The sequence below is a fragment of the Erinaceus europaeus genome, chromosome 6 (genome assembly GCF_950295315.1).
Source record: "Erinaceus europaeus chromosome 6, mEriEur2.1, whole genome shotgun sequence".
Taxonomy (NCBI): domain Eukaryota; kingdom Metazoa; phylum Chordata; class Mammalia; order Eulipotyphla; family Erinaceidae; genus Erinaceus; species Erinaceus europaeus.
The window spans coordinates 35,015,384-35,042,225 of record NC_080167.1 but is presented as its reverse complement, the minus strand read 5'-3'; the positions used below and the strand labels follow the sequence as shown (position 1 = coordinate 35,042,225).

General features: G+C 42.5%; 1 protein-coding gene across 1 annotated transcript in view; it reads left to right on the top strand.

Annotated features, from left to right (window-relative positions):
• Positions 1-5,433: 5,433 nt before the first annotated feature.
• Positions 5,434-26,842, top strand: part of GALNT2 (polypeptide N-acetylgalactosaminyltransferase 2) — a 291,717-nt gene continuing 270,308 nt past the window's right edge. The window contains exon 1 of the mRNA XM_007535130.3: positions 5,434-5,902. Coding sequence (XP_007535192.1) covers positions 5,777-5,902 — 126 coding nt within the window. The 5' untranslated portion in view covers positions 5,434-5,776. The remainder of the gene's footprint in view (positions 5,903-26,842) is intronic.

The window sequence follows — 26,842 nt, the reverse complement described above, 5'->3', positions numbered from 1 at the left end:
CAGTGACCATAGGGACTCAGACGTTACACAGGCTCTCATGCTAAATATAAATATATGTACATGATACCTGGGCCAGGTGGATGGAGGTAAATAGTTAATTCTACAAACAGAATATATTCTAGAATGGGAGCTACTCTCTGCCCTAATCCAACTCTCTAGTCCTTTTCTCTAGACTGACATTATTTTCTCAGATAATATTTCTATCCAACTTAAGGTTAACTAACAAACTCAAGCAAAACTACTATAATTGTGTGCCCCTAGAAACATGCCTAAAATAGAATTCCTATGAGCAGCAGCACATGTGTTTCTCTCCTCTCCTCTCCCAGATCAACTAGGAATACCAAAGGAGACCACCTGGGACCAAAACAGGACAGGACTAGAACGACTTCAGGAACCTACCAGATCATCAGGGAGTGCAAACACATGTGGCTGGTGGACAGAGAGGAGCCTAGGGAGGGATTGGGGGGCTGGTAACAGTCCTGCAGTTTATCAGTTGAGGCACCACCTCCAGTCTGTTTCACCAACAAGGGGATGGCTGAAGGGAGGAGAGAACTCCCCTGGGACTCACCAAGTGCAACTCTGAGTCTCCATTGCTACTGCCCTCAGAATCTGGAGCAGTGGCAGGGAAGCCCTGTGCTGACACCAGGGGACAGAGAAATATCCAAGAAACTCAGAAGAAGATCTATACCTCAGTGGCATAGCCGTGGGGCTGTGAAAGTCTCTTTGCATAACCACTGGATTATCTCTGCCACACCCTGCTTTATCTCTTGGTCAGGAGTCAGTGATTAAGCTAAGAAGCCTACTTATAGTTTAAAAGCCCTCAGGCTCCCATAGCCTACATAGCCTAAGTAGTAGGGAAGAAAAAGCACAAAAGAGGCTTTTAAGCCACTGAGCTACAAATCAGGGATTAAAAGACTACTGAAACAACTGTTAACTTCCATCACTATAAACCCTTTAATTACCTTACTTAGATACAAGTCAATCCAGGAAATAGTGATCAGTAATTTTAAAAGTGCTAGGAGAGGGACCTCATAGCATAATATATAAAATGGTTAAACCAACAAGAAGAAATATTGGAGAAATGAGCCAGGACAAGAGTCCAGCTAAAAGCCCCCCAAAGGCTGAAGCACAAAATAATGAGGTCAACATCCAAACACTAGTTAAGGAAATAATCACAGGAGTGAGTAAAGAGTTTGAAAGAATTGTTATCAGAAATGCAGAAACAACAAATGAGACTCTGGAAGAAAACACTAATTATCTCAAGGTTATTAGAGACTTCAGGTATGGAATTACAACCCTTCAGCTTCATTACTGGGGTAAGATCTGTCAATTTCATATGATTCTCTAATTCCATTATAGGTGGTTCACTTCCTAATAAAGTCCCAAAACCTAGATATAGACTATGTCCCGTGAGATAGAGCATATGGTCACAGGTATCCATAAATAGGGCAAAATATATACCTGAAAGCAAAAGTACACAAGAATCTTCAGTGAGTGCCCCCCAGCACTTCATCTGCACTATTCCAGCCTTTAGGTCCATGATTGTTGAACAATTTTTTTGGCTTTGTATGTTAACTCTCTTTCAGCCACCAGGTTCCAGATGGTACCATGATGCCAACCAGACTTCCGTGGACAGACAACCCCACCAATGTGTCCTGGAACTCCACTTCCCCAGAGACCCACCCTACTAGGGAAAGAGAGAGGCAGATTGGGAGTATGGACTGACCAGTCAACACCCACGTTCAGCAGGGAAGCAATTATAGAAGTCAGACCTTCCACCTTCTGCATCCACAATAAACTTGGGTCCATACTCCCAGAGGGATAAAGAATAGAAAGCTATCAGGGGAGGGGATGGGATATGGAGTTCTGGTGGTGGGAATTGTGTGGAGTTGTACCCCTCCTATCCTACAGTTTTGTTAAATAAATTAAAAAGTGTCAGGCTGGCTTCGTGGGTGGGAGATAGACGACCCAGGACTCATGGCTGAGCTGTACGCAATATCTCTTTATTCATGCAGAATGCAGCACAATCTATGCTAAGCTAAAACTAAACTAAAACTGAAAACTCACAAACCTGTCCTTATATATACTGCCAAGAAGGGTGTAAACAGGGTGTGACATAGAGAGGGCGGAGAGAAAAGTGACTGGTGAAAATCAGGGTGTGACAAGGAAGGGGGCGGAGCAGATGAGAATTTTACCACTGAACCACCAATGCCCTGGAGGGAGGGTGGTGCTTAGTTAGTGATTTATGTAAATAGACTGCAGCTTTGAGTGGGATCAAACCAATGCCATGCAGGCATGCTGGTGCTTAGTTATGTAAATAGAATAGTGTTAAGCAGGGGGGATTAAACCAAATGAAACAGAAGGGGTTTTTAGAAGCAGAATTAGAAGCATACCAACAAAAAAGAAACAAAGAGACACAGAGACAGTTCTTCTTCTTCTAGCGTTTGCCCTTCTTCCGTAGCCAGTCAACAGCGTCAGGTTGAGCCTGATGTAAAGTTTCGAGACCTCCTTTGAATCTGGAGAGGTGGCAGTCATTGACTATGTGGGTCATAGTCTGCCTGTAGCCGCAGGGGCAGTTCGGGTCATCTCTGGCTCCCCAGCGATGGAACATAGCGGCGCACCGGCCATGGCCTGTTTGATAGCAATTGAGGAGGGCCCAATCATAACGTGCTAGGTCAAAGCCGGGTTGATGCTTGCAGGGGTCTGTGATGAGGTGTTTGTTCTTTACCTCAGCTGACTGCCAACTCTGTTTCCAAGAGTCTGGAACAGAGAAGTTCAGTGAGGCGTAGGGGACCAGATTGGGTGACGAGACGTCAAGCGTTGGACAGGGTGGGTGAAGATATCTGCGTATATTGGCAGGTCCGGTTGAGCGTAGACGTGGGAAATGAACTTAGATGATGCCGCATCCCGATGAATATCTGGCAGGGCGATGTTGCTAAGAACTGGCAGCCATGGAACTGGGGTGGAACGGATGGTTCCAGAAATTATCCTCATGGAGGAATATAATTTGGAATCGACCAAGTGGACATGGGGGCTACGGAACCATACTGGGGCACAGTATTCTGCAGTGGAATAGCATAATGCCAGAGATGATGATCATAGTGTGGAAGTGCTTGCGCCCCATGAGGAGCTGGCCAGTCTCGCAATGATGTTATTTCTCGCGCCCACCTTTGCTGCAGTTTTTATGAGATGTTTGTGAAATGACAGAGTGCGATCGAGAGTAACGCCAAGATAGACTGGCTGGGCTTCATGCTGGATTCTCGAATCTCCAAGCTGCACATTAAGCTCACGCGAGGCCAAGGCATGGTTGTAGGTGGAAAACAGATGATACCGTTTTTGCAGTGCTAGGGATTAGTCGCCATTTTTTACAGTAATCAGATATCAGAGACATGTCTTTCATGTTTCCTCGAGGATGTCGAACATTAAAGTTCGACAGAGACAGTGAAAGATATAGACTACAGCACTGAAGCTTGCTTCAGTGAGGTGGAGCCTGGACTTAGACTTGGCTTAAGTGCATGAAAAAACAGCACACTAGCCAAGTGAGCTATGTTGTGGGACCAAGTAGCATGTTTTTATCCAAAAAATCATAGTAGCTTTGTTTTATAGTTAGATATGTGGTGATTTTTTTTTTCCTTTGCATCATAGTTTGGGTTACATGAAATGAAACATTATGGTTAATTTTCATCATATGAAATGTGATTAGGGTGAGGAAGTTGAGGTCTGGAGTTTAATTCTTGGCATGCTCCAGAGTGAAGCTCTGGTTCTCTTTCTCCTTTCATTAATATATATATCTTTTTTTTTTTTTTTTAGAAATGTTACTAACTTTGTTTTGAATACCATTGGATGCAGTTTGTTTGTTGCTTTAAGCATAGACAGGATTGTTGGTTTAAGAATTTTTTTTTTTTTTCTAGTCAGGGTCACTTCTTGCACTACAAATCCATTGCTCTTGGTGGCCATTTTTTCCATAGTTGTTGCTACTGCTATTGTTGTCATAGCTATTGTTATTGTTGTTGCATAGGATAGACAGAAATCAAGAGAGGAGGGGAAGACAGAAAGGGGGATAGAAAGATAGACACCTGCAGACCTTGGCTTGCAAAGTGACCCCCCTGCTGTGCGGAACAGGCAGGACCCTTGTACTGGTCCTTGGGCTTCACATTATGTGTGCTTAACCTGCTGTGCCACTGCCGGGCCTTTGAAACACAATTTTTAATATATAGCAGTAGTTGGAGGTAGTGGATGAGGGGATGGTGAGAAGGGACTGATAGTTTTTTATTTTTATTTCTGCAGGATCTATAATTTTCCACTATTTTCTTTTTCTTTCCCTTCACTGGCACATCTCCAAGGACATTACCTTTATTTATCTGATTTTTACCAGAAGTAAGACTTCTTCAAGTCTGCCATCTTTTGTCCCATTCTCTTTCAAATCTCTTCTCTTTTTTCAGTCAAGTACACCTGAACTGTGTGCAGATTTTAATTCTTGGTATGGGCTTTTGTCTTTATAGAGAGGTATAAAAGTATGAACATCACTAAGTCCTTGGTAATTATGGAAAGAATTATGCTGGAATTTTATGTTTTTTTTTTCCTTTATAATGAAGAGATTTGAAGTTGACGTCATTACATTCCATCTGCTAGGAATGCTGAAGGCTTATTTGTGTTTTTGTTTTGTTGAGAGTCTAGTTTTAGAGTATTCTCGGGATTCCAGCAGCAGGATTAGCCTCTAGACTGTTAAGTTCCTGAAATCACTTAAAAATTACCAAATGCTACATTTTTTTCTCCCCGGGGAACACTGGAAACTTTGTTTTTTACAAGGACATTTCCAAGGTTACACAGTTTCTGTGAATGGATAGATCTACCTTGCATCTAAGACGTTTAGAGTCCTAACTCTTAAGGAAAAAAAATACCTATTTAAAAATAAATAGTGCCCCCTTTTCATATTTAAAAAAATCTTACTAAGCACTTTGTTCATTCCAGATGAAATATTCCCTTGAAAATTACCTTTTAATTTCTACCTGTAGGCCTCCACTCCTCACTCCTGCTTAAATTGACATAAACTACTGACAACCTGGAGATCAGGGTTGTTTGGCAGCAAGATCAGTTAAGAAATCTTCAGCGAGTAAAGTTGACTCCAGGAGCACTGAAAACTCAGGCCTGTAGTTCAGTAAGGGAGAGTCTGTTAACGGTGTGAGGTGGCCCAAGATCAAGGGCTGAAAAAGCTGATAGCACCGCAGGGAAGCGCAAGGCAGCGGTGATCATGCCTCCGGTTAGCGTGCACGTGTGCGCGCACTCCAGTCCGGCCCGGGTAGCCACCTGTCACTCACGGGGGTGGGGGTGGGGAGGGATGGGGGTGGGGCGGGACGGGAGGGGACGCAGCTGCGGGAGGACGCAGAGAAGGCGGGGCTGCGCTGAGATCTTCAAGGCGGAGGCCGTCCGGGAGCTCGGCGTGCTGCAGCCATGGAGACGCGGTAATCCCCTCCTCCGTCCCAATCCCGGCCCCCCGCAACCGCAGCCGATTGGTCGCCCTTTGCTCCCTGACCCCCTGGCCTCCTCCGAGGCGGTGGCTTCCTGCTGGAATAACGCGCGGAGGTTCAGTCCCGGGGCGGAGCTCGGCGCCGAGTCGCGCTGCCTGGCCCGCCACTGCAGATAGAGCCCGCCGGAGGAGGAGCCGGTGCCGCGCCCTTCCCCTTCCTCCGCTCCTCCCCTCGCCTACACCCCGCCTGCCCGGCCGCAGACAGCATTCAGGGCAGCGGCTGCCTCGGCCGGCGGCCGAGTTGGGAGAATGCGGCGGCGCTCGCGGATGCTGCTCTGTTTCGCCTTCCTGTGGGTGCTGGGCATTGCCTACTACATGTACTCGGGAGGCGGTTCTGCGCTGGCCGCCGGTGCTGGTGGCGGCACTGGCCGGAAGGTGAGTGGGGCACTCTGTTTGAGGCCCATCTCTTTTCCCCCCACCCCAACTCGCGACTCTGCCTCTGCCCCCTGCCCGGACTCAGCATCTTGCGCTCGGACGTGGCTGCGGGCACTGAGGAGGACTCCCTGTCCCTCCTGTGGGGACCTACGCTCGCTCGGACCACCCTTTCTCGCCCCAGGCCTCCCCCGAGTCCCCTGGGCTAGAGCTGGGGGAGCGCTTCCAGTGCTCGCCGGCGCAGCACCTCAGGACTGGGGACCGCGGACGCCTTTCTGGTGGTCGCCGATCCCTCACCATAGACACCCTCCTTTCTCTGCTCCGCATGATTTAAGACTTGTTGGACTGCCTGGAGTTCCATCCCTTGCGGTGGGAAGTTTAGGGGTGGGGGTGTTGGGAGACACAAAAGGAGGTGGGGAGAAGACGGGGAGGCTGTGCTTTTCCAACGTGTCATGCACACCAAGAGAGAGGAATCCAAGTTTCTTTTCACTCCTTCGCTACAAACTGCCGAAATTCTCATCTCCTTCCCCCATGTCATCTCGCTGCTGAAGGGGGAAGTTCTGGATCTCTGTCCCATTCTCTGCCACTACCTTTGGGGCTGGGTGGGGCACATGTAGTCCAGTGTGGAAGAAAACTTATTACTCTGGGCCGGTGGAAGCTAAGGACCACCGCACCACCAATACACCCGGGTCTCCTCGCCCAGGCGCGAACTTACCACCTTCCCCTGCTTGGCCCAGACCCTTCTGAGCTTCCTTTCCTGGCCTCCCTCCTAGGTCAGGCGGGAATAGTCTCTCTTCTAAGTGTGTTTTCGACAGTCTCTAAAGGCCAAGTGATTAGGCTGTGGGGACTATATAAACCACTATGGACAGCCTGCTGCATTCGGGAGTAATTGAGCTCTCAGAGAAACCTGGACTGTGGGTCCTGTGGCCGTCTGCCGTCTGGTAGATGAGGGATATAGGCTATGCACATACCGGTTGGCAATGTGTGTGGTTTGGTGTCTAGTAGATTTTGAAAGCAGCATTATTTTTTCCAATATCCAGTAACCCCCAAATCCAGTGACGCTTAGTGTCAGCACAAACCCAGGAAATTCTGAGCTGTTGGAGGTGGACTGTGGGTTGGACTGAACCCAGGGAATGTTATCCTAGCAAGTCAAACGTGACTAACTGATCAAACTTAAGCCTTAACGTCTGATGGGTAAATATCATTGCTGAGGTTCAGATTTCCTTCCTTGTTCTACCCAACCACCCATGTCCAACTGAAGGTGTTAGGTGGAGGTAAGTGTCTTATTTGATCCTTGGTAGGTTTTATGGGTTTCTGTTATCAGTGGGATAGAAATGAAAAGTCTTTCCCTGTACTAAATTTACCTAGCTTGGTTCTGAGCTCACAGTGTATCTCCCCCCATACTAAATGTCCATTTATTCTTGAATGATAGAGAGTACACCCAGTGGAAGCAGTGCAGTCCTTTGAAAACTATAGCCATATTACAATGGAATTATTTTTAAAACTCTGCTTCACAATAAACTGTGCGTTGATAAATTTTTATAATGTGGTATGCTCTCAAAGCTTTCAGCCTTCCATGAAAAAGGAATTTGCATTTCTCTTTCTTTGGCTTGATGCTTGAATTAGTATATGTAATTAATTCTAAACAGCAGCAGTGTGGCTTTACCATTTATACAGGCTGTTTTCTCCCCAATGGGCTTTATTTTTCTATAGTTTTGAAGGGTCTTCTGTGCTGACCTCTGATATATGATCCTTAGTCCAAGAACATCTTGTGACCTAGTGGCAACAGGAAAGTACAGAGATCATGTACAGTAAAGTATGGGTAATGAGCAATAATAATACATGGATTGGTGGTTTAGTATTTTTTTTGTCAATGAGCCATAAAATTTAATCCTAGTCCTTCAAATTGTTTAGTGATTTGTTGGTTGTAGTAGCTTTTGAAATTGTAGTAGAAGACTGTTAGAGTTTAGGGTGGTAGATCCTGATATAAAGAGTAGAAGCACTGGAGGCTGGGTGGTGGCACACCTGGATGAGCACACGTTCAAGCCCCCAGTTCAAGCCCACTGTTCCCACCTGCAGGAGGAAAGCTTCACAAGTGGTGAAGCAGTGCTGCAGGTGCCTTTCTTTCTTTTCCTTCCTCTCAATTTCTGGCTATTTGTCCAATAAATAAAGATATTAAAAACTAAGGAGTTGAAGCACTTTAGCTGTTTCTAGAAGGGGTAAACAGAGAACCCCATTGTCCTGAATGTTGTAATCTGGAGTATATAAACTGCATAGTCTTCCTCCTGAATGGTTTCCATAGATTTAGAGATTAGAAAGTTGCTTCAAATTTATTTCCTTCTCTTGATAAAAGGGACATGTAGTTTTTCTTCTTTTATCTTGTAAATTATGGACATGAGAAGATAATGTATTATGTATGTAAAGGTAGAATTTAAATACTTGCTTAGTTTTATGAGTAAGTGAACTTTTAAATTATTTATTTATTTACCAGCTCAGCTCTGGTTTATTGTGGTGCGGGGGAATGAATCTGGGACTTTAGAGCTTCAGACATGAGAGTCTCTTTCGTAACCATTTTGTTATCTATCTCTGCTCTAAATGAATTTATATTTTGCCTTTTGTTTCATGCTATTCACGTGAAGGCTTTAATTCTATATTTAGCCATTTTTTTTTCCTACACCCTGACAGTTTTTCATGGAGTGCCACACTTTGGTATTAGGCTTTGGGGGGATGTCTTAACAAGAGCCTCACTGGTATTTCTGTTGCTTCAGCACTCCAGTCTAGGCTCTTTACTGTGTGCCCTGCCTGTTAAATAACTCATCCCAGGACTGCTATTCTCCATTTGGCAAAACCCAGAAAACCACCTCACCTCAGATTGCAGATTTAAGAAGGTAAACAGCAAAAGATACTGAAAATTGACCTGGGTGGGCATTACTTCACAGCTGGGATCTCATTGCTGAGGTTTGAGGTTGTGTGGTCAATCAGTTTATGAACAGTAAATTCAAAATTATATTTAATTTACATTTGTATAGATCCTTCCACTCTTTCCTGTTGTGCTTTCCCCCCCTAAATTGGTGATTTGCACATCAAGGATGCCATTCCTTTGAGCATCTTAAATGCTTTAAAATTTTAATCATGTTAAGTCTCCCTTGGGTCTGGTATGTTGGCAGTGGATAGAGTCACAGAAGAGAGGAAGGAATTGCTGTTGAAATGAACCTGCCTCTGGGTAAAAATATGACTGTTTAAGGGAAGGGTTTTCTAGCACATGAAGAATGATCACTGGTGAAGAAGAGTGTGTCTGACATGACACCCTTTGTGTATCCTCTGCATATTCTTGGGAAGTAAGAAAAAATGTTAACTGAAGGTCATTGCCAAGGCCTCAGGAAACCTTTCCACCTCTCTTGATGTATGAGCAGAGGTGCTGTAGAGTTTTTGTTTTTGTTTTTTTTAATTGAGAGAGGGAAAGAGATCACATCACCAAAACTTCCTTCAGTGTGATGGGGGCTAGGCTTGAACTTGGGTTGCATGTGTGGCAAAGCACACTGTTCAGGTGACCTATTTATTGGCTCAGTGCTATTGCTCTTACTCTGAGAGTCCAAGGGTGGAGAATTTGGGTGAGATCTTGTAGAGAGCATTCAGGTGGAGGAAAGTGGGGCTTTTTTTGGGAAAGGGAATGACCTTAGTTCATTGGAACATGGGGCCTGTGCAGGGGAACATCAGGGTATAAAATGTGAAAAGTGTGGGACTAAATTGTAGATTGCATGAGATACCAGGCTGACTTACTGGTTCTTAATTTGGTTGGTTATTGGAAGTATTAATGTGTTTGGAATTGGATATTGAACATTCAGGTGTGAATCCACTTACTGGCACTGAGATTAGCTGTTTCTTTCCGCTTAGTAACCTTTATGAATTTACTGAAATTTGGCCCTTGGTTTCCTCATCTTCACAGTGGGAATAATTATTTATTTGCTTAGCTGAGTATGTAACTTGACTGCTTCTGGTGAAAGAATTGACCTTGTTCTTCCCATTGAGGAGGAAGAAAGTCATCATAGCACCCCGGGGGTAATCACATATAGTGTGAGGGCTCCAACTTGGACCAGTGGTTGATAAGACACACCTCCTAGCCACCTGGTGAGCTGTATATCTAGACCAGAATAATAATAGTAATAATAATAATAATTGAAATTATTATTACTTTTATTAGATAGGATAGAAAAATTGAGAGAGGGGTGGGAAATTGGAAGAAAAAGAGAAGACACCCTGTAATACTGCATCACCACTCATGAAGCTTCCCTTCTGCAGGTGGGGAGTGGGAACTCAAAGCTGGGCCCTTCCACATTATGCACCTCTGCCTGATCCCCAGAATAATAATTTTTTATCACTTTTTTATTATTTATTTTTTTACTAAATACTATTAATAGATTCTGACAAATAATAGGGCTGATTAAATAGGATGGGAAGGGGAGGTGGAGAAAAAAGGAAGTATGCCAGAGACTGAGGAGATAGCTCAGCTGTGAGAGTATATGGCTTGCATGCTGAGGTCCCAGGTTCAAGTTTAGACACCACATATGCCATATTAGTGCTCTGGTTTCTCCTTATCTAATAAGTCCTTTGGGGGAGTCGGGCGATAGCGCAGTGGGTTAAGTGCACGTGGCACAAAGTGCAAGGACCAGTGGAAGGATCCCAGTTCGAGCCCCTGGCTCCCCACCTGCAGGGGAGTCGCCTCATAGGCGGTGAAGCAGGTCTACAGGTGTCTATCTTTCTCTCCCCTTCTCTGTCTTCCCCTCCTCTCTCCATGTCTTTCTGTCCTATCCAACAACAACATCAATACTAACTACAACAATAAAAAACAACAAGGGCAACAAAAGGAAATAAATAAATATTTAAAAAAATATCACAGTATAAAAAAAGAATAAGTCCTTTATGAAGAGAAGAACATGCCCTGGGGGCTGAGGAGATAGCATAATAGACATGGAGACATGCAAAAAGACTTTAATTCAGTCCTTAGAACCATTGGAGCTAATCTGTGCTTTGGTAATAGCTATGCTATTGTTATAAATAAACAAATAAATAAATAAAGTATGCGCAGGAACCAGAAATCTTAGTTGCTTTCTTGATCTCTGGAAAACTGTACATTTTCTTTTTGCACCCCCCCCCCCCCCATTCTTCTAAGATTTATTTGGTTTGTTCATTTAGGTTTGTGCTATGAACCTTGAATGATAGTACAGATGGACTTTTGATAAGTGGTCTCGATAGCATGCCAGTTCTCCAGTCTCTAACTTTGGGACTCTGGTCAGGGGCCACTAGAAGGAAAGAAGGTGGAGGACATACATTTTTTTTTTTTTTGGTGGTTTTCTAAAGAGAATGCCACTGCTAGACATATCCCTAAGTGAGTTTACTGTGCAAGGACATTGGCCACCTCTGCTCCCCACCTAGATTTTTTTTTTTCTCTTCTTTTTTGGGCTTCACTGCTTCAGGAGAACTTTTTTCAACTAAAAAGAAATAGTCAAGGAGAAAAGCATTATAGCACCAGAGCTCTGCTTTCTGTTGGGGGGCTAAGCCCAAACCTAGGTTGTGGTCTTGACAAAATAGTCCAGTTGAACAATCTTTTCAACCCTCAGCATGGCTTTTTCAGGCAGAATGGATGGGAGGGGGTGTCATTAATCTTTCCTCATGTGCTTGGTTTGAGATTGAACATGAGGCTGCTTTAAGGAGTGTTAGAAGATCTGTGAACTTGCTTGGGTGAATGCAAAGGAGCACCTATACCACAACCTGCCACCTCTAATCAGTTTGGAGTTTACATAAATTCTATTTAATATGAGAGTTTGAAGATGTAGTGGGGGATGGAGAATCTGACAAATGACATTATGATATAAACTTTTCTTTAAAGGAAATAAAATTTCCCGATTGCAGAGTTGTATTGTGTCTGCCTACAAGTGTTCAAACATAATGGAGATGGATTGTTACTGATAAACTATAAAAATAATGAGTACTTCCATTAACCCTCTAGTAGAAATGAAAAATAAACTGCTTTACACACCATGGAGGGGTGAGTGTCAGTCCTAGAGATGAGGTGGGAAAGACCCAGGAAACTTAAAGATCATATGCTTTTTGGAAGTCTCTCCACTCTAGCTCCTAGGGAGTCGTGGGTCCCTTTTTGGATCAAAGGAAGCAGTATTTGAGAGTTAGTTAGAAAAAGGATTGAGATACACACACACACACATGTTGTCATTCTTTTATGATCTTTGGGGAGAGGGAAGTCAGTTTGGGAAGATGTTGATTTTAAAGCACATAATGCCTAATTTCTAATAGAACCAGAGGCAAATGGCTTTGCAGAATGGGGTGGGGTGGGGTGGGTGGACCAATGGTGATATTGTTTGGGGTAGACATAAGAAAAAGATACAGAAGTTGACTGTGAATTTCTGGCTAAGACCCCAGGAGCAAGGCAAAGTATTTTTGGAAAAAATCTGTGACGTCTTCTAGCTGGCCCAGCAGGATTCACAAGATGAGAAAATAGTCAGACCTGGCTATTCCCATGCTTCCTTTCTATTATTTTATTTATTTTTTTTTTACTTTATTTGAATGAACTTTGTCCTGGAAGTTCTATCTAAGTGATGCTGACTCATATAAACTGGTGAATGTCCAGATGGAAATATGCTCTTCAACTCGATACTATTGAATAATTGGTTTTTAAGATTTCTGTTTATTACATTTGAGAGTTTTATATGTGGCAGAGAGAAGGAGGGATACAAGCCAGAGCACCAGTCTTGTGCATGTGGTACTGATATTTGAACCAAGAACCTTAGATATGTGTTGCTTGAGGCGGTGGCGGGGTGTGATGGAGAGAGAAAATCCAAGCGCAGAGGGAACACAGATCTTTATTGTTGGGTCAGACGGGTGGTTCAGACCATGTGGAGCCAGCCCCAAAAAATGGTTGTGTCCTCCTACCTCACCACTGGGCAAGAGAGAGCAAGCGAGGGGAGGGGGAGTAGGCGGACTTTTTAGGTCAACACCCCGGAGTGATGTGTCGGGACAGGATTGGTTGGGGGAAAGCCCTGAAAGTACCATAATGCTCTGTGTAGGGTGGCAGGGCCTTTGGGAGACGTCTGCACAGCATCTCCCCCTTTTCATTTATATCTAATGGACACAGTAAGGAAATGTATAGAGTGGACCAGGCTTAAATGTTTTTAAGGAATGCCGTGCTCAGGTGGGAAGATGTAGAACATTTTTGTGTGGGAGGGAAGGCTTAAATGGCCGCCAACCTTGTGAGATTCATGTGTCCCCCCTGTGCTCAACCCCTCTTTAGAGAGAGAGACTTACCTGGAGGGACTCGTCTCATAGGTTAAGCTCTGCTAGGCTCAACCATCTCCTCACAATATTTCTACATCTTACTCTATCTTTCTATCTAGTCATCGCATTATGATGGTTCAATGTCTGTAAAAGACTCTATTTGTGACAGAGGAATAGTAGTGTAGGAGTGAGCAGAAACCTTTTGGGCATAAACCTGAATGATAGAACAAAACAGGAAGGGACAAGTAGGGGAACAGTAAGAACCAGTGTGATGTAAAGGGAAGGCTTGGTGTGCAAAGGAACATTTCCTATCTCTGGGGGGGGCAAGGGTTCATAATGAGGGGGCGTTTCCTGCCAGGACCTGTAGGCGGGAGGGCAGGGCCCGCCAAGCAGAGGGGCTATTTGACATTGTATAGTCCTCAAGGCAACAGTCTGTAAAGTCGATGAACTACTTAGGGTCAGTCTTTGAAAAGCCAGCAGTGTGAAGGGAAGGAAGCTGCTGTAAAAATTGTGTAAAGTGTCCAAAGGGTAAACCAGCAAGTCCAATAATAGTGTCAGTCCAAAGTAGGTGACTAGGGGGAGAAATGCCAGGGGATGAAACGCTGCATGAGGAAGGTCAGCTGCTGGAATTCCGCTTTTCTGTAGAGAGTGAGCTGGAACCGCCAAAAGGTGACAGGCAAAGCAGAAGCAGGAAGGGCAGACAGGCAGTAAGAAAGTTCTGTCCTTGGAGTCTGTGAATCAGGTTCTTTAGATAGTGTCAGGTGACATCTAGGGTTTCGGGGGGTGTGCCACTGTAGTCGTGCCATCTAGTGGATGCTGTCAGAGTGTGCAGGGGTCCAGATGGTTTTTCCCAGGATTCCTGTGAAAGAAACACAATCTGCTTCCTGTGGTTAGCAGGGCATCTGATTTGAATTTTTTATAGAAAAAGAGGTTTGGTGCCTTAGCCAACTGAATATTGGGGGGTATATCTTCCCTTATTTATTTATTTTTTATTTTTTATTTATTTTTTACTTGAGCCTAGGCATTTGGCGGGCCTATAGTGGCAAGACGAGATACACCAGTTAAGTGTAGAAGAATATGTGAATGTTGTTAATTCACATAATTTGTGTATGGAAGAACTTTTTATACTTTAATACCTTACCATGTGAACAGATGATTCCTCATGTGAAGGCTTGATAACTATAATCACTTACTTGTGAAAAAAAAAAAAAACTTATAGCAAGTTAGAGGTTTACTATAATTGATAGCTTGATGATTATGATTGGTTTAAGTATCTATGATTTTGTTTAAAGGTCATCTAATGTGACCTCTTTGGCAGTCTCTACAGCAGGATCTTCAGACCAATATTAGTTAAAATATATATTGATTTTTTAACCATTTTACTTTGGACTATAAACAGAGTCAGGTTACATAGAGAGTTAACACATGTCACTGACAATGGTTTTAACATTTACAGTGTCAGATTGATGCCAGATTTGTTGTGGATTAACTTCCACAAGATAGTTTACAGGGCACTTTTGGGGGACCTCCAAAAGCACCCTGTATAGAGGATTTGTATTTTAGTTTTGTGGATGTATTGTCACGTAAATATTTAGACTTTACCTTAAATCGTTAGTTACTTTTAGCAAGTTAATTTTACCTTGTCTGGTAGTAATGTAGCTTCAAGGTTACACTTTTAACCGTTAAGTTAGTGTTTACCAAACTCGAAACATACCTATAAACATTTAGTTATAACACACAGAAGGAGAAAAAAACTTTTGTTATGAAAACATATCATTTTAAAAACAAATTTATATCTGTCTTTACTCACACAGTTTAAGACTAAGCACTTTACATATATATACCAAGACTTATATATAAAAATTCAAAAGAGAAAAAAAATTTTGGAATGTTTCTAGACATCTCCAGAAACCTTGGCTGCATCCAGCATTTTTATATAAAGTCAATTAAGTTTTAGAGTACTCTGAGCAGATGGGTCATACAAAAATTTTTGGTCATTCAACACACTCACTCACAAAACACAACTGGCCAGTCATAACATAAGACATCCAGAGAAGGGGTAGGAAAGAGGGCTCTGTGAGCCAGATTTTCCAGATTCCATATGTTGTATTATGGATCCTGGGATGCATCCTCCATCTAGTCCTCTTGTAGTATTTCTTGTTCTTCAGGGATAGCAGCACCATCACGCGGGTATTGTCGGACATGGTGGGCAGGAACCCAGACAGGTTTGGAGTAATTCTGTGGAAAAACGCATGCGAAACCCCTCCCCATGGTCAATAGTGGGTCAGGCCCTTTCCAAAATTTTTGAGTGGGTCTTTCCATTTGACCTTAATAGCTGGGAGGGTAGATGGTGTTTGCCAGTGAAGAATAATAGGAGGTAGGTCCGAGTTATTGTAAATATTAAAGAGATTTAATGTAGTTAAGGCTTTTGCTAGCTGGATATTGGGGGGGGATACATCCCTCCTTTATCTTTGTTTAATTGAGCCTTAAGGGTTTGATGGGTCCTCTGGACAATGCCTTGTCCCTGTGGATTATAGGGAATGCCTGTGTTATGAGTAATGTTCCAGAGGGAACAAAAATCTTTAAATTGTTTGCTGGTAAACGTAGATCCATTGTCAGTTTTCAGTTGAAGAGGTAAGCCCATTACAGCAAAACAGGAGAGCATATGGCTTATAAGCTTTTTAGAGCTTTCTCCCATCTGAGCTGTCGCCCACATAAATTTACAAAAGGTATCAATTGATTCAAACACATATTTTTGTTTGCCAAAGTTTGGTATGTGGGTGACATCGATTTGCCAAAGAGTGTTGGCTTTTAAGCCTCAGGGGTTAATCCCAAGAGTTCGAATAGCAGGTGTTTTTATGAGACTTGCACAGGAAGAACATGTAGCAAGGATATGTTTCAACTGTGGTAAAGGAACATCAGGAAATAGAGCTTGAAGGCCTTTAAGATTAACATGTGTTAGGGAATGAAAGTCAGCAGGATCAGAGACAGAGACTGGGAAAGTTCCTGTGGAGGCAAGGCAGTCAGCTGCAGCATTCCCTTCTGACAGGGAACCAGGAAGAGGGCTGTGGGAACGAAGGTGTTGAATATACAGTGGTTGGGTTCGAGAACAGAGCGTAGAGGCAATTTGAATCAAGAGAGGGGAAAGTGGGTTGTCATCAATTCTCACATAAGAACGAGCAAGCCATGGAAGTAAGTTAACAGTATACACACTGTCAGAAAAAAGGTTGAAGGATTCTGGTACAGCTTTTAATGCAAGGAAAACAGCATAAAGTTCTTTGTACTGAGGGGAATTCTCAGGAAGCTCAGTAAAGAGAGGTTTAGGAGATTGTTTGTCTGGGTAATATATAAGGGCAACAGCTCCCTTTTTTCCACCATCAGTGAAGACTGTAGGAGCAGAAGGGATGGGATCTCGAGAGAAAAGTTTAGGTACTAGTAGAGGCAACAGAGGTAAAGAAGCTATCAATTTATTAGAAGGAAAATGGTTATCTATTTGTCCTGGAAACCCCACGAAGCTTATGGCAAAACGGGAATGGTGGCATATGAGCCACTCTGTATCTGTGAGAGAAAAAGGAAGAATAATTAAACTGATTCTTTCCCTAAGACCTGCACAGACCTGTTTCTTCCTTGGCGACACATGAATGCTAACGCATCTATCTCAGTGAGAAGTCTTGGAGCTCCGCCTACTGGTGTGTGAAGCCACTCGTGAACCCCATGGTTCTTCCACAGTGCCCCCACTACTGTGGGGGTGGATTTAAAGATTAGAAGGTTTACCAGAGAGGAGGGGGAGAATCGAACAAGGTGCATGTCATGGAGGGCCTGTTTAACCCTTTCGAGTGCCAAGGAGGCCTTGGGAGTTAACATATGTTTTGAGGAGGCCTGTTTGTTTCCTTTTAACAGGTCAAACAGTGGTTGGAGGCAGCTAGTAGGCAAATAAAGATACTGCGTAAGCCAATTTAAATTTCCAAGAAAACTTTGTAAAAAAACAAGATCAAGGTTAGAAGGAAAGTTAACACTAGGTTTTAAGGGACGAATTTGCGTTAGAGAAATCTCTGAACCTAAGAAAGATATTGGAGGAATTAGCTGTATCTTTTCAGGAGCTACATTAAGGCCGCTTTTCTTTAAGGCAGGAATGAGAAAATCACGTAGGGCACAGAGATCTGTATCTAATTCTCCCCATAATAAGATGTCATCCATGTAATGAAAAACCTTAAGCCCCTTATGAATATATGGAAAAAGGGCAGATTTAACAGCCTCCTGACAAATTGTAGGACTATTGGCCATGCCCTGGGGCAGTACCACCCATTCAAATCTATCAGCAGGGCTGGCATTATTAATAGAAGGAACAGAGAAGGCAAAACGCTTACAATCTTGTGGATGCAAGGCAATAGAGGAAAAAACAATCTTGTATATCAATAGTTATGATTGGATTTCCTGTGGGAATTGCAGAAGCAAGAGGCAAACCCCTTTAGGGGGAGCCCCAGACCTGCATGGGCTAGCTCAGTTGGTAGAACATGAGACTCTTATTCTCAGGGTCGTGGGTTCGTGCCCCACATTGGGCGCCAGGTGTTGCTTGAGGCGGTGGCGGGGTGCGATGGAGAGAGAAAATCCAAGCGCAGAGGGAACACAGATCTTTATTGTTGGGTCAGACGGGTGGTTCAGGCCTTGTGGAGCCAGCCAAAAACATGGCTGTGTCCTCCTACCTCACCACTGGGCAAGAGAGAGCGAGCGAGGGGAGGGGGAGTAGGCGGACTTTTTAGGTCAACACCCTGGAGTGACGTGTCGGGACAGGATTGGTTGGGGGAAAGCCCTGAAAGTACCATAATACTCTTGCAACAGGTGGCATTTTGCAACAGTCTCATGTCCAATGTTACAGATCTGGGAAACATGCCATTTTTATAAGGTTTGGGTTTCTGAAATTGCTGGAATGTAGATGGCAGTGATTCATCAAGACTAGACTAGATGTGAAAAAGACCGGTCACATAGAGTTTCACTCCTGGCCTTATAGCTTTGGGAGTTGTGTGCCCCTTCCCCATGTCTTACAGGCACCAGCTGGCATGAACCAGATGATGGCTGGAGGCCCAGGGACATGAAATAGGCTCAGCCTTCTGTTCTTGAGCTATCATCTCTGGTGAATTGCTCCTGCCACCTGTGCCTTCCTGTGAGTCTCTCTCAGGCTTCCCCTGTGGGTAGTCCTGTCCCTCTGCTAACAGTAGCAGTCTCTACCTAGTGTCTCTTTGGGAGAAGCAATGACCAGATTAACTGGAGAAAGGGTTGCTGAATTGTGGGACCCAAATTGAGACTCATGTTTTCACAAACGTGATAATGCTTGGGAGGCAATGGTTGTTTTGGCTCAAGTTCTCTAGGCTTCTCCTGTGGGTAGTCCCGTCCCTCTGCTAACAGTAGTGGTCTCTGCCTAGTGTCTCTTTGGGAGAAGCAATGACCAGATTAACTGGAGAAAGGGTTGCTGAATTGTGGGACCCAAATTGAGACTCATGTTTTCACAAACGTGATAATACTTGGGAGGCAATGGTTGCTTTGGTTTAAAGTTTCTCTAGCTCCTTACAGTTGACATTTTGAACTGGATAATATTTGTTGGCTGGGTCTGTCCTGTGCATTGTTGGAGGTGAGTGACTTCTCCAGTCAACACTGTCTAGATGCTAGTAGTCACCTCCACCCCAGCTATGACAACTAGCAACTGTAGAAGTGCCTCCTAAGAACCATCCTTAGCCATTATTAACTTTGATTTATTTTTTTTCATCATGCCCACCAATATGTAACAAGACACCCTGTCTAGGTAGGTTTAGGGTAGGCCCCTGGGAAAAAAAGTTTTGGTTTTATTAACACTTACACTGTAAGCATTCACTGTATCCTGGAACAGTTCTCATACTTTGTAGATATTAACTCTTTCATTCCTCATAAAAGTCTTTATATGCCTCTCATTTTGGTGATGAAGATTGAAACACAGAAAGGTTAACTAACGTGCCCAAGGCCTCAGAACTAGTGGATGGCAAATACAGGATTGTCTGGTGGGAGAAGTTTGCTTGGGACTCTGGGGGGGTGGGGTTTGCCCACAGCTTGCATACTTAAGGGGTCCTGCCCCATTCCAAGGTGTGGCATGTGGCCTGCTCTCAATGCCTAGGTTTTCCATGTCATTTGTGTATTATTATTATTATTATTATTTTTGTTTTTTTCTGGAACTTTGTGCCTACACAGTTCCACCTGTTCTGGTGGACACCATTTTCTTTTCCAGATAGAGAAAGAGAGGGAGAGAAAAATGGAGACACAGAGGTAAGGAGAAACATCATAGCACTGCTTCACTGCTTGTGGAACCTTCCCTGTGCAGGCACTCCCTTTCGGTAATGGGGGTTTGAACCTGGGTCCACATGAAAATGTTTGTGCTCTACCAGGTGAGCCATCTTCCTGTACCACTTATTGTGTATTTTGGAATTGCTCTTGTCTTGCTGTGCCATGTCATAACTCCTGGAAGGCATTTTGAAGCATATACACATAGAGTAATACTTTGATGATAATGCCTTTCTCCTCCTTTCCTTTCCTCTTTTCCCTTTCCCCTCTCCCTTTTCTCCTTTCCTTCCTTCTCCCTCCTTTCTTTCCCCCTCCCCCTTTTTCTCTTCTTTATTTTTATCTTTTGCTCAGTGTTTTTGTTTTTAATATTTAATATTCTAACCCATAAGACCTCTCTCTGTCCTGAAGATAGCAATCCTCTGCTGACAAGAACAAAAGTAAAAGCAGGCTCGCTCTTGTTTGTTTCATTCATTAATTTAAAAAAAATTATATTTATTCCTTTTTGCTGCCCTTGTTGTTTTATTATTGTTGTAGTTGTTATTGTTGTTGTTATTAATGTCATTGGATAGGACAGAGAAATGGAGAGAGGAGGGGAAGATAGAGATGAGGAGAGAAAGACAGACAACTGCAGACCTGCTTCACCGCCGGTGAAGTGACCCCCCTGTAGGTGGGGAGCTGGGTGCTCGAACCAGGATCCTTATACTAGTTCTTGTGCTTTGTGCCACCTGTGTTTACACCACTGCACTACATCCTGACTCCTTATTCATTCATTTTTTAACAATATTTTACTTATTTATTTTAGTGAAGTATTTATGTTTATATATATTATGCAGAGAAAGAAATGGGAGGGAGAAAGAAAGGAAGGAGGAAGGAAGGAAAAAAGAGAAGGAGAGACCAGAGTGTGAATCAGCTCTAGCTTATGGAGGTGTTGGGGATTAAAAAAAAATTTTTTTTAATTTATTTATTGGATAGAGCCAGAAATCAAGGGGGTAGAGGATGGTAGAGAGGGAGAAAGACAGAGAGACACCTACAGCCCTTCTTCACCACTCAAAAAGCTTTCCCCCTGCAGGTGGGGATCAGGGGCTTGAACCCGGATCCTTGCTCATTGTAACATGTGATCTCAACCAGGTGTGCCAGCACTAGCCCCTGGATTTTTGTTTTTAACTATTTATTTATTTATTTATTTATTTATTTATTTATTTATTTATTTTAGATAGAGACAGAGAAATTGAGAGGGGAAGGAAGGGAGGAGGGTAGAGTGAAAGAGACAGAGTGACTCCTGCAGCCCTGCTTAAACACTCGTGAGGCTTTCCCCCTGCACATGAGGACCAGAGGCTTGAACTAGTGTGTGTACTTAAGCAGATACTTCACTGCCTGGTTCCCAGGATTCTTTTCATTCATCCTTTCAATTAGCATTTCTTGAGTATATACTATGTGTTAGATACTATTTGAGTATTTAGGAATATGACACTGAATATAACAGAAACAAAATCATTGCACTTCTATAATTTTCAGTCTGGGTAGGGAGTTAAGTAATAACATACCAGGTAAGTAAATTCTGTAGTATGAAAAAAGGTATTAAGTGCCATGGGGGGAAAAAAAAAACATTATAAGCCATTAGGGTTTGGGTGGAAGGAATGTTGCAGTGCTAAATTGATGGTCACATAGGTTCAATGGGAAGGTAAGATTTGAGCAGTTTTGATTTTAGACTTGGTATAGAAGGTAAGCTTTAGTGGCCTGTCTTGCTTCAAATAGAACTTCTGGTTTTAGCTTTGTCCAGACTTTTTGGTTATCTCTTTATTCTTGGTTTTATTTGCTAAGTAAATGTACCAGCTTTCAGGTGGGGCTTTTTTCCCTGAAGGTTGAGTGATGCAGTCTTCTCCATTCCATAGAAATCTTAAATCTTCCACACTGTGTTTTGGGTGATGAATATTTATCCTAGTGGACATGAATTTTCTACAATATGCTCTTCCCAACCTCAGGCTTAGAGGTTAATTTGCTAATTTACTTAGGAGAATGTGCTTGAACAACTTTGCTGCTTGATTTCTGAGTTGATCTCTGTCAAGTGCTAAGCTGAATTTGTTAAGTATTTGGTATTGTGGGCACAATCATATTGCACATTTGTAAAGGCTTTCCATACACATTATCAACTAATGAGAAATCCTTACTGGTTCTGCACTGCTGCTGCTCTATCATAGGATTTCTGCTGTAATCTCTGCTTGTTGATTCTCCTGAACAGGAAGCCAGAGGTCATGCACCTGTCTAGATCCCAGACTTGGTACAGATTTTCATGCCAATGTGGGTCATATCAAGGGTCTGTGATCTATAGTATTTTCTGAAAATAAAGTGGTCATGAGACTTCCTTGCCCACAGCAAAAAAGGTGACTTTAGAGAAGTGGAATGGTGGGAAATTGCAGGTCCTTGTGGTTCTCAAATGAGCACATAAAGCTGCTTTTCATAGAAGCTAGGGCCATTAATGAGGGGTCATTTGATAGGTTATGGGGCTATGTACTGTGCCTCCAGTATGTTTCTGGATAAAACAACTAGAACATTTACATAATGAGGGATACTTTTCCTTCTCTTGAGTTGCCTTTGATTCAAGAATAAGTGTGCATGCAGGTCATCTTCATCACTGCTGCACATGTTGGTACAAGGAATGAGCTATTTTTCCTGAAAGGAAGCTGCTCAGGAAAGATGACACACTTTAATTGAAGGATTTTCCCTTCTTAGCTATGTTATCCTGTAGAAGCTTGAGTAGCTGAACAAATTATAGACTTGCATTTTGGAGATGCTCATGAATTAAATACTCTGGTATCAGGACGTGGTGAATGGGGGTGACTCTTCAGTTGTGGGATTTTATATGACTGTTCTGATGCTGAGATGGTTGGCCCACCATGAAGTGCCCTCAGTACCTTCTTAGTAATTTTGAACTTTCTGCCATAAGAACTCTGTTGGTCTGAGTATTGGACTTTTACCCTATGACCTAAACAAACACCAAAACCAAAAATCAGCCCCTGTTATGCCCTATATCCACCTTTCCTATTTCCCATGCCAGCAAGCTCACATTTTTCTTTTTTTTTTGTTTTACTTTTGACAGTCCCTCATATCCTCATGTCTAGAATATACCACTTTCATCAAACCTAATATACTATTAGTCATAAAATCATTATTTTATGTACCACTAGGAAAGAAAAAACACTGTCCACTGAACTGTATTTCTTATCAGTTAACATTTTTACTTCTTATTTAAAGAGCTCTTTTAGACTTAATTAGACATTGATTTTTCCATTTATCACTCTTGTGCATAGATAAAAAGGAAAAATTAGTGTAATAACATTGGGTAAAGCATTCCTCTAACTTTTTCACTATGTACTATTTGACTCAGAATAGTTAGTATTTGTTTTCTTCATATAGTCATACTCTGTACCAGTAAGATTTTTGGTTCTTCATATCCTAAAAGAAATATGGTTCTCCATATCCTTTTTTAAATATTTATTTTCCCTTTTGTTACCCTTGTTTTTTTATTGTTGTTGTAGTTGTTGTTGTTATTGATGTCGTCGTTGTTAGATAGGACAGAGAGAAATGGAGAGAGGAGGGGAATACAGATGGGGGAGAGAAAGACACCTGCAGACCTGCTTCACCACTTGTGAAGCGACTCCCCTGCAAGTGGGGAGCCAGGGGCTCGAACCGGGATCCTTATGTAGGTCTTTGTGCTTTGCGCCACATGCGCTGAACCTGCTGCACTACCAACTGACTCCCAGTTCTTCATATCCTAAAAGAAATCAGGAAAGCATCCTGGGTTCTTAACATAGTTGAGTAATCATAGAGTTAGTCATCTTTTCACTCTTCTGGGGGTTTTGCTTAATCCTCCAATTTACCATCCATTTATGTTTCGCTTGATTTTGTTTCTAAAGATTAAAAATGCCTTCTTGTTGTTTCAGGAATTTTTTTCACATGTGTCCTGTAGACTATGCTAATGATGGCAACATGGATATTTGCCTGGCCTGAAGCATAAGGTGACATTTGTTGTGAGAAGCATTTGCATTTCTTATTAAACTGTGGGGGGAAATGTGTGTGCATCTTAGACTTGATGAGTTTTTGGTCTTTTATTTCTTTTTGACTCAAGGGTGGTCGCTGGGGCTCAGTGCCTGCCCTATGAATCCACTGCTCCTGGAGGCCATTTTTTTCCATTTTGTTGCCCTTGTTGTTTTATCGTTGTTGTTGTAGTAGTAGTAGTTGTTGTTGGATAGGACAGAGAGAAATTGAGAGACGGAGAGAAAGATAGACACCTGCAGACCTGCTTCACTACTTGTGAAGCAACTCCCCTGCAAGTGGGGAGCTGGTTCGAACTGGGATTCTTGCACCCGCCCTTGTGCTTTGCATAATCCATAGTGCTACTGCCTGGCCTCTTTCTTCTGTTTTCTAATATATTGGATTACTCACTTTTGAAAACATTTTTATTTATAAATGGAAATATTAACAAGGCATAGGCTGAGAGGGGTACAATTCCCACACAGTTCCCACCACCAGAACTCTGTAACAGTCTCCTCCCTTGATAGCTTTCCTGTTCTTTATCTCTCTGGAAGTATGGACCCAGGATCATTCTGGGGTACAGAAGGTGGAAGGTTTGGCTTCTGTAATTGCTTCCCCGCTGAACAAGGGCATTGGCAGGTTGATCCACACTTGCAACCTGTCTCTCTCTTTCCATAGTGGGCCAGGGGCCTGGGGAGGCAGGGCTCTAGGACACACTGGTGGGGTTGTCTGCCCAGGGAAATCAGGTTGGCATAATTAATTACTCACTTTTATGAGAATTCAGCTCCAGGTCTCATGTCCTTGATAAAGGAAAAAAGTAGCCTACTTTGGAACATGTACTTCTATATCTGTCTACTTTCATTTCCTATGTATTTCCCAAGTCAATATAAATAAAAGTACTTCCTACTTTTTATTTTTGAGAGATGAGTGTCTGATGAACAGGAGCCCTTTCAGAAATATTTTGAATTTTTCTACTTATAAGTTACCCCACTGAATATCTTCAGATACTCTTGTCTTCTTTCATGTAACTTAGATTTATTGACTATACCAACTAGGTAAGAACTTACAAAAATTTAATTAGGAGTAAATTGAATAGATAGTTGATAAAACACAATTTTTTTTTTTCTTCCGCCAGGGTTATTGTTGGGGCTCATTGTGAGTAAACCACTCCTGGTGGCCATTTTTCCTTCCTTCCTTCATTCCTTTCATCTTCCCTTCCTTTCTCCTTCTACCCCCGTCTTTCTATTCTATTTGATAGGACAGAGAGGAGGAGGAGGAGACAGATAGGGAGAGAGAACGATAGATACCTGCAAACTTACTTCAATACTCATGAAGTGTCCCCCTTGCAGGTGGGAAGTAAGTGCTTGAACCTGGGTCCTTATATATGGTAACATGTGCACTCAACTGGGTGCACCACTGCTCAACCCCTATAAGGTATTACTTTAATCTTAGTGGCAATTCTGCTGTAACTTTTTTTTTCAATCCTTATTTTTTGAAAATACATACTAAAGGGTTTTTTTTTTTTTTTAATGGAAGCAATGATAGCAGGTTTGGTGAAAAGATTATGGAGGAATAAGACTAACCATATGTGTTGTTAAGTTGACTGTGTGTTGGATTCTTTATAATATTTTATTTTTTGTGTATTTTAAAAAGAAGTTTATGGATAGATGCAGCTTAAATTAGCAAAGCAATACAAAGCTATTATTTTTTTTTTCAACTTTTTACTTTTTATTGAGATAATTTTGTCTTGCAAGGCTATATATTTTTTTAGGGATATAGTTTCATACCTTACCTTTCACTCCCATTACCAGACTACCAATAACCCTCCACCAAAATGAAATTAGTGTATATATATATATTAATATTTATTTATTTATTTATGTATTTTCCCTTTTGTTTCCCTTATTGTTTTATTGTTGATGTCATCATTGTTGGATAGGACAGAGAGAAATGGAAAGAGGAGGGGAAGACAGAGAGGGGGAGAGAAAGATAGACACCTGCAGACCTGCTTCACCAACTGTGAAGCGACTCCCCTGTAGGTGGAGAGCCAGGGGCTCGAACCAGGATCCTTATTTCGGTCCTTACACTTTGCGCCACCTGTGCTTAACCCATTAACCCCTCCCGACTCCCATGAAATTTGTATATTTTTTAAAGTAATAGTAAAACTGTGATAGGATCAGTAAAAGGTTCTGCTCCTAATTTCCAATGTGTGTGTGCGTGTCCCTTCTTTCTGTAACAGTGTTATGACACAACCCAGTTCTGACACACACACTTCCCAAAGATAACATTTGATCCACAGGGCAAATAATTAATTAGTCCCTATGATTGTGAACCCACCCATTCAGAAATATTTTGAACATTTTCTCTCTATTGTTGCAAGTTGCCCCACTGAGTACTGGGATGATAGAAGTAAGATAGTCTTTTCTTCCTTTAAGGACCCTATAATCACTGAGCAAACCTAGATCAGAGCATTCCTACTACATGAGGTGTCAGTTACAAAACCAGCTTGTTAACTGTGCTCTGGCCAACTCTAACCAGCTACTGATTGGAAGTTCTCATTAACTGTCTTCTCATATGCCAGTTGCAGGCACAGAAGTTACTTGGTCTTCTGACCACAGGCTGAAAATCAGAGGGTCCCATAACCTTTTCTTTGGATTGATTAATTTCTAAAGCAACTCTCAGCACCCAGGAAACTTACTTACTAGCCAGCCGTTTATTACAAAGGATGTCAAAGCCTAGAAATCTGTAGTTAGATGGAGAGATGTGCAGGGTTTCTTTGTGACATTTGGAGTTATGCACAGTGGCACATAGGAGCATCTTGGTTTCCCATTTTCAGAGCTCTCAGAGCCCTTTCCTCTTGGATATTTATGGAAGTTTCATGACATGGGCATGAGATGGACTCATTTGGTACGTGACTCAACTTCAGCTCTTTCCCCCTCTACTGATATTGGTGTAGACCTTTCAGGATTGGTTCTTCTGGTAATCAGCCCTCATTCTTTGGTCCTTTTCTTTCTTTTTTTTTTTTTTTATATATTTTTAATTTCTATTTTATTTTTGAGAGAGATGAGAGAGAGAAACACACACAGAGAGAAACACCAGAGCACTGCTCAGCTCTGGCTTATAGTGGTGCAGGGGATTGAACCTGGGACTTAGGAGCCTCAGGCATGAGAGTCTGTTTGCATAACCATTATGCTGTCTCCCCCTCCCTCTTTGGTCCTTTTCTAAGGTCACTTCATTGATATAAGCTCAGTTGGGATGAAAGGGGATCATTATAAATGACTAGACACCCATTTCATTTATGGCTTTTAATCTAATGGG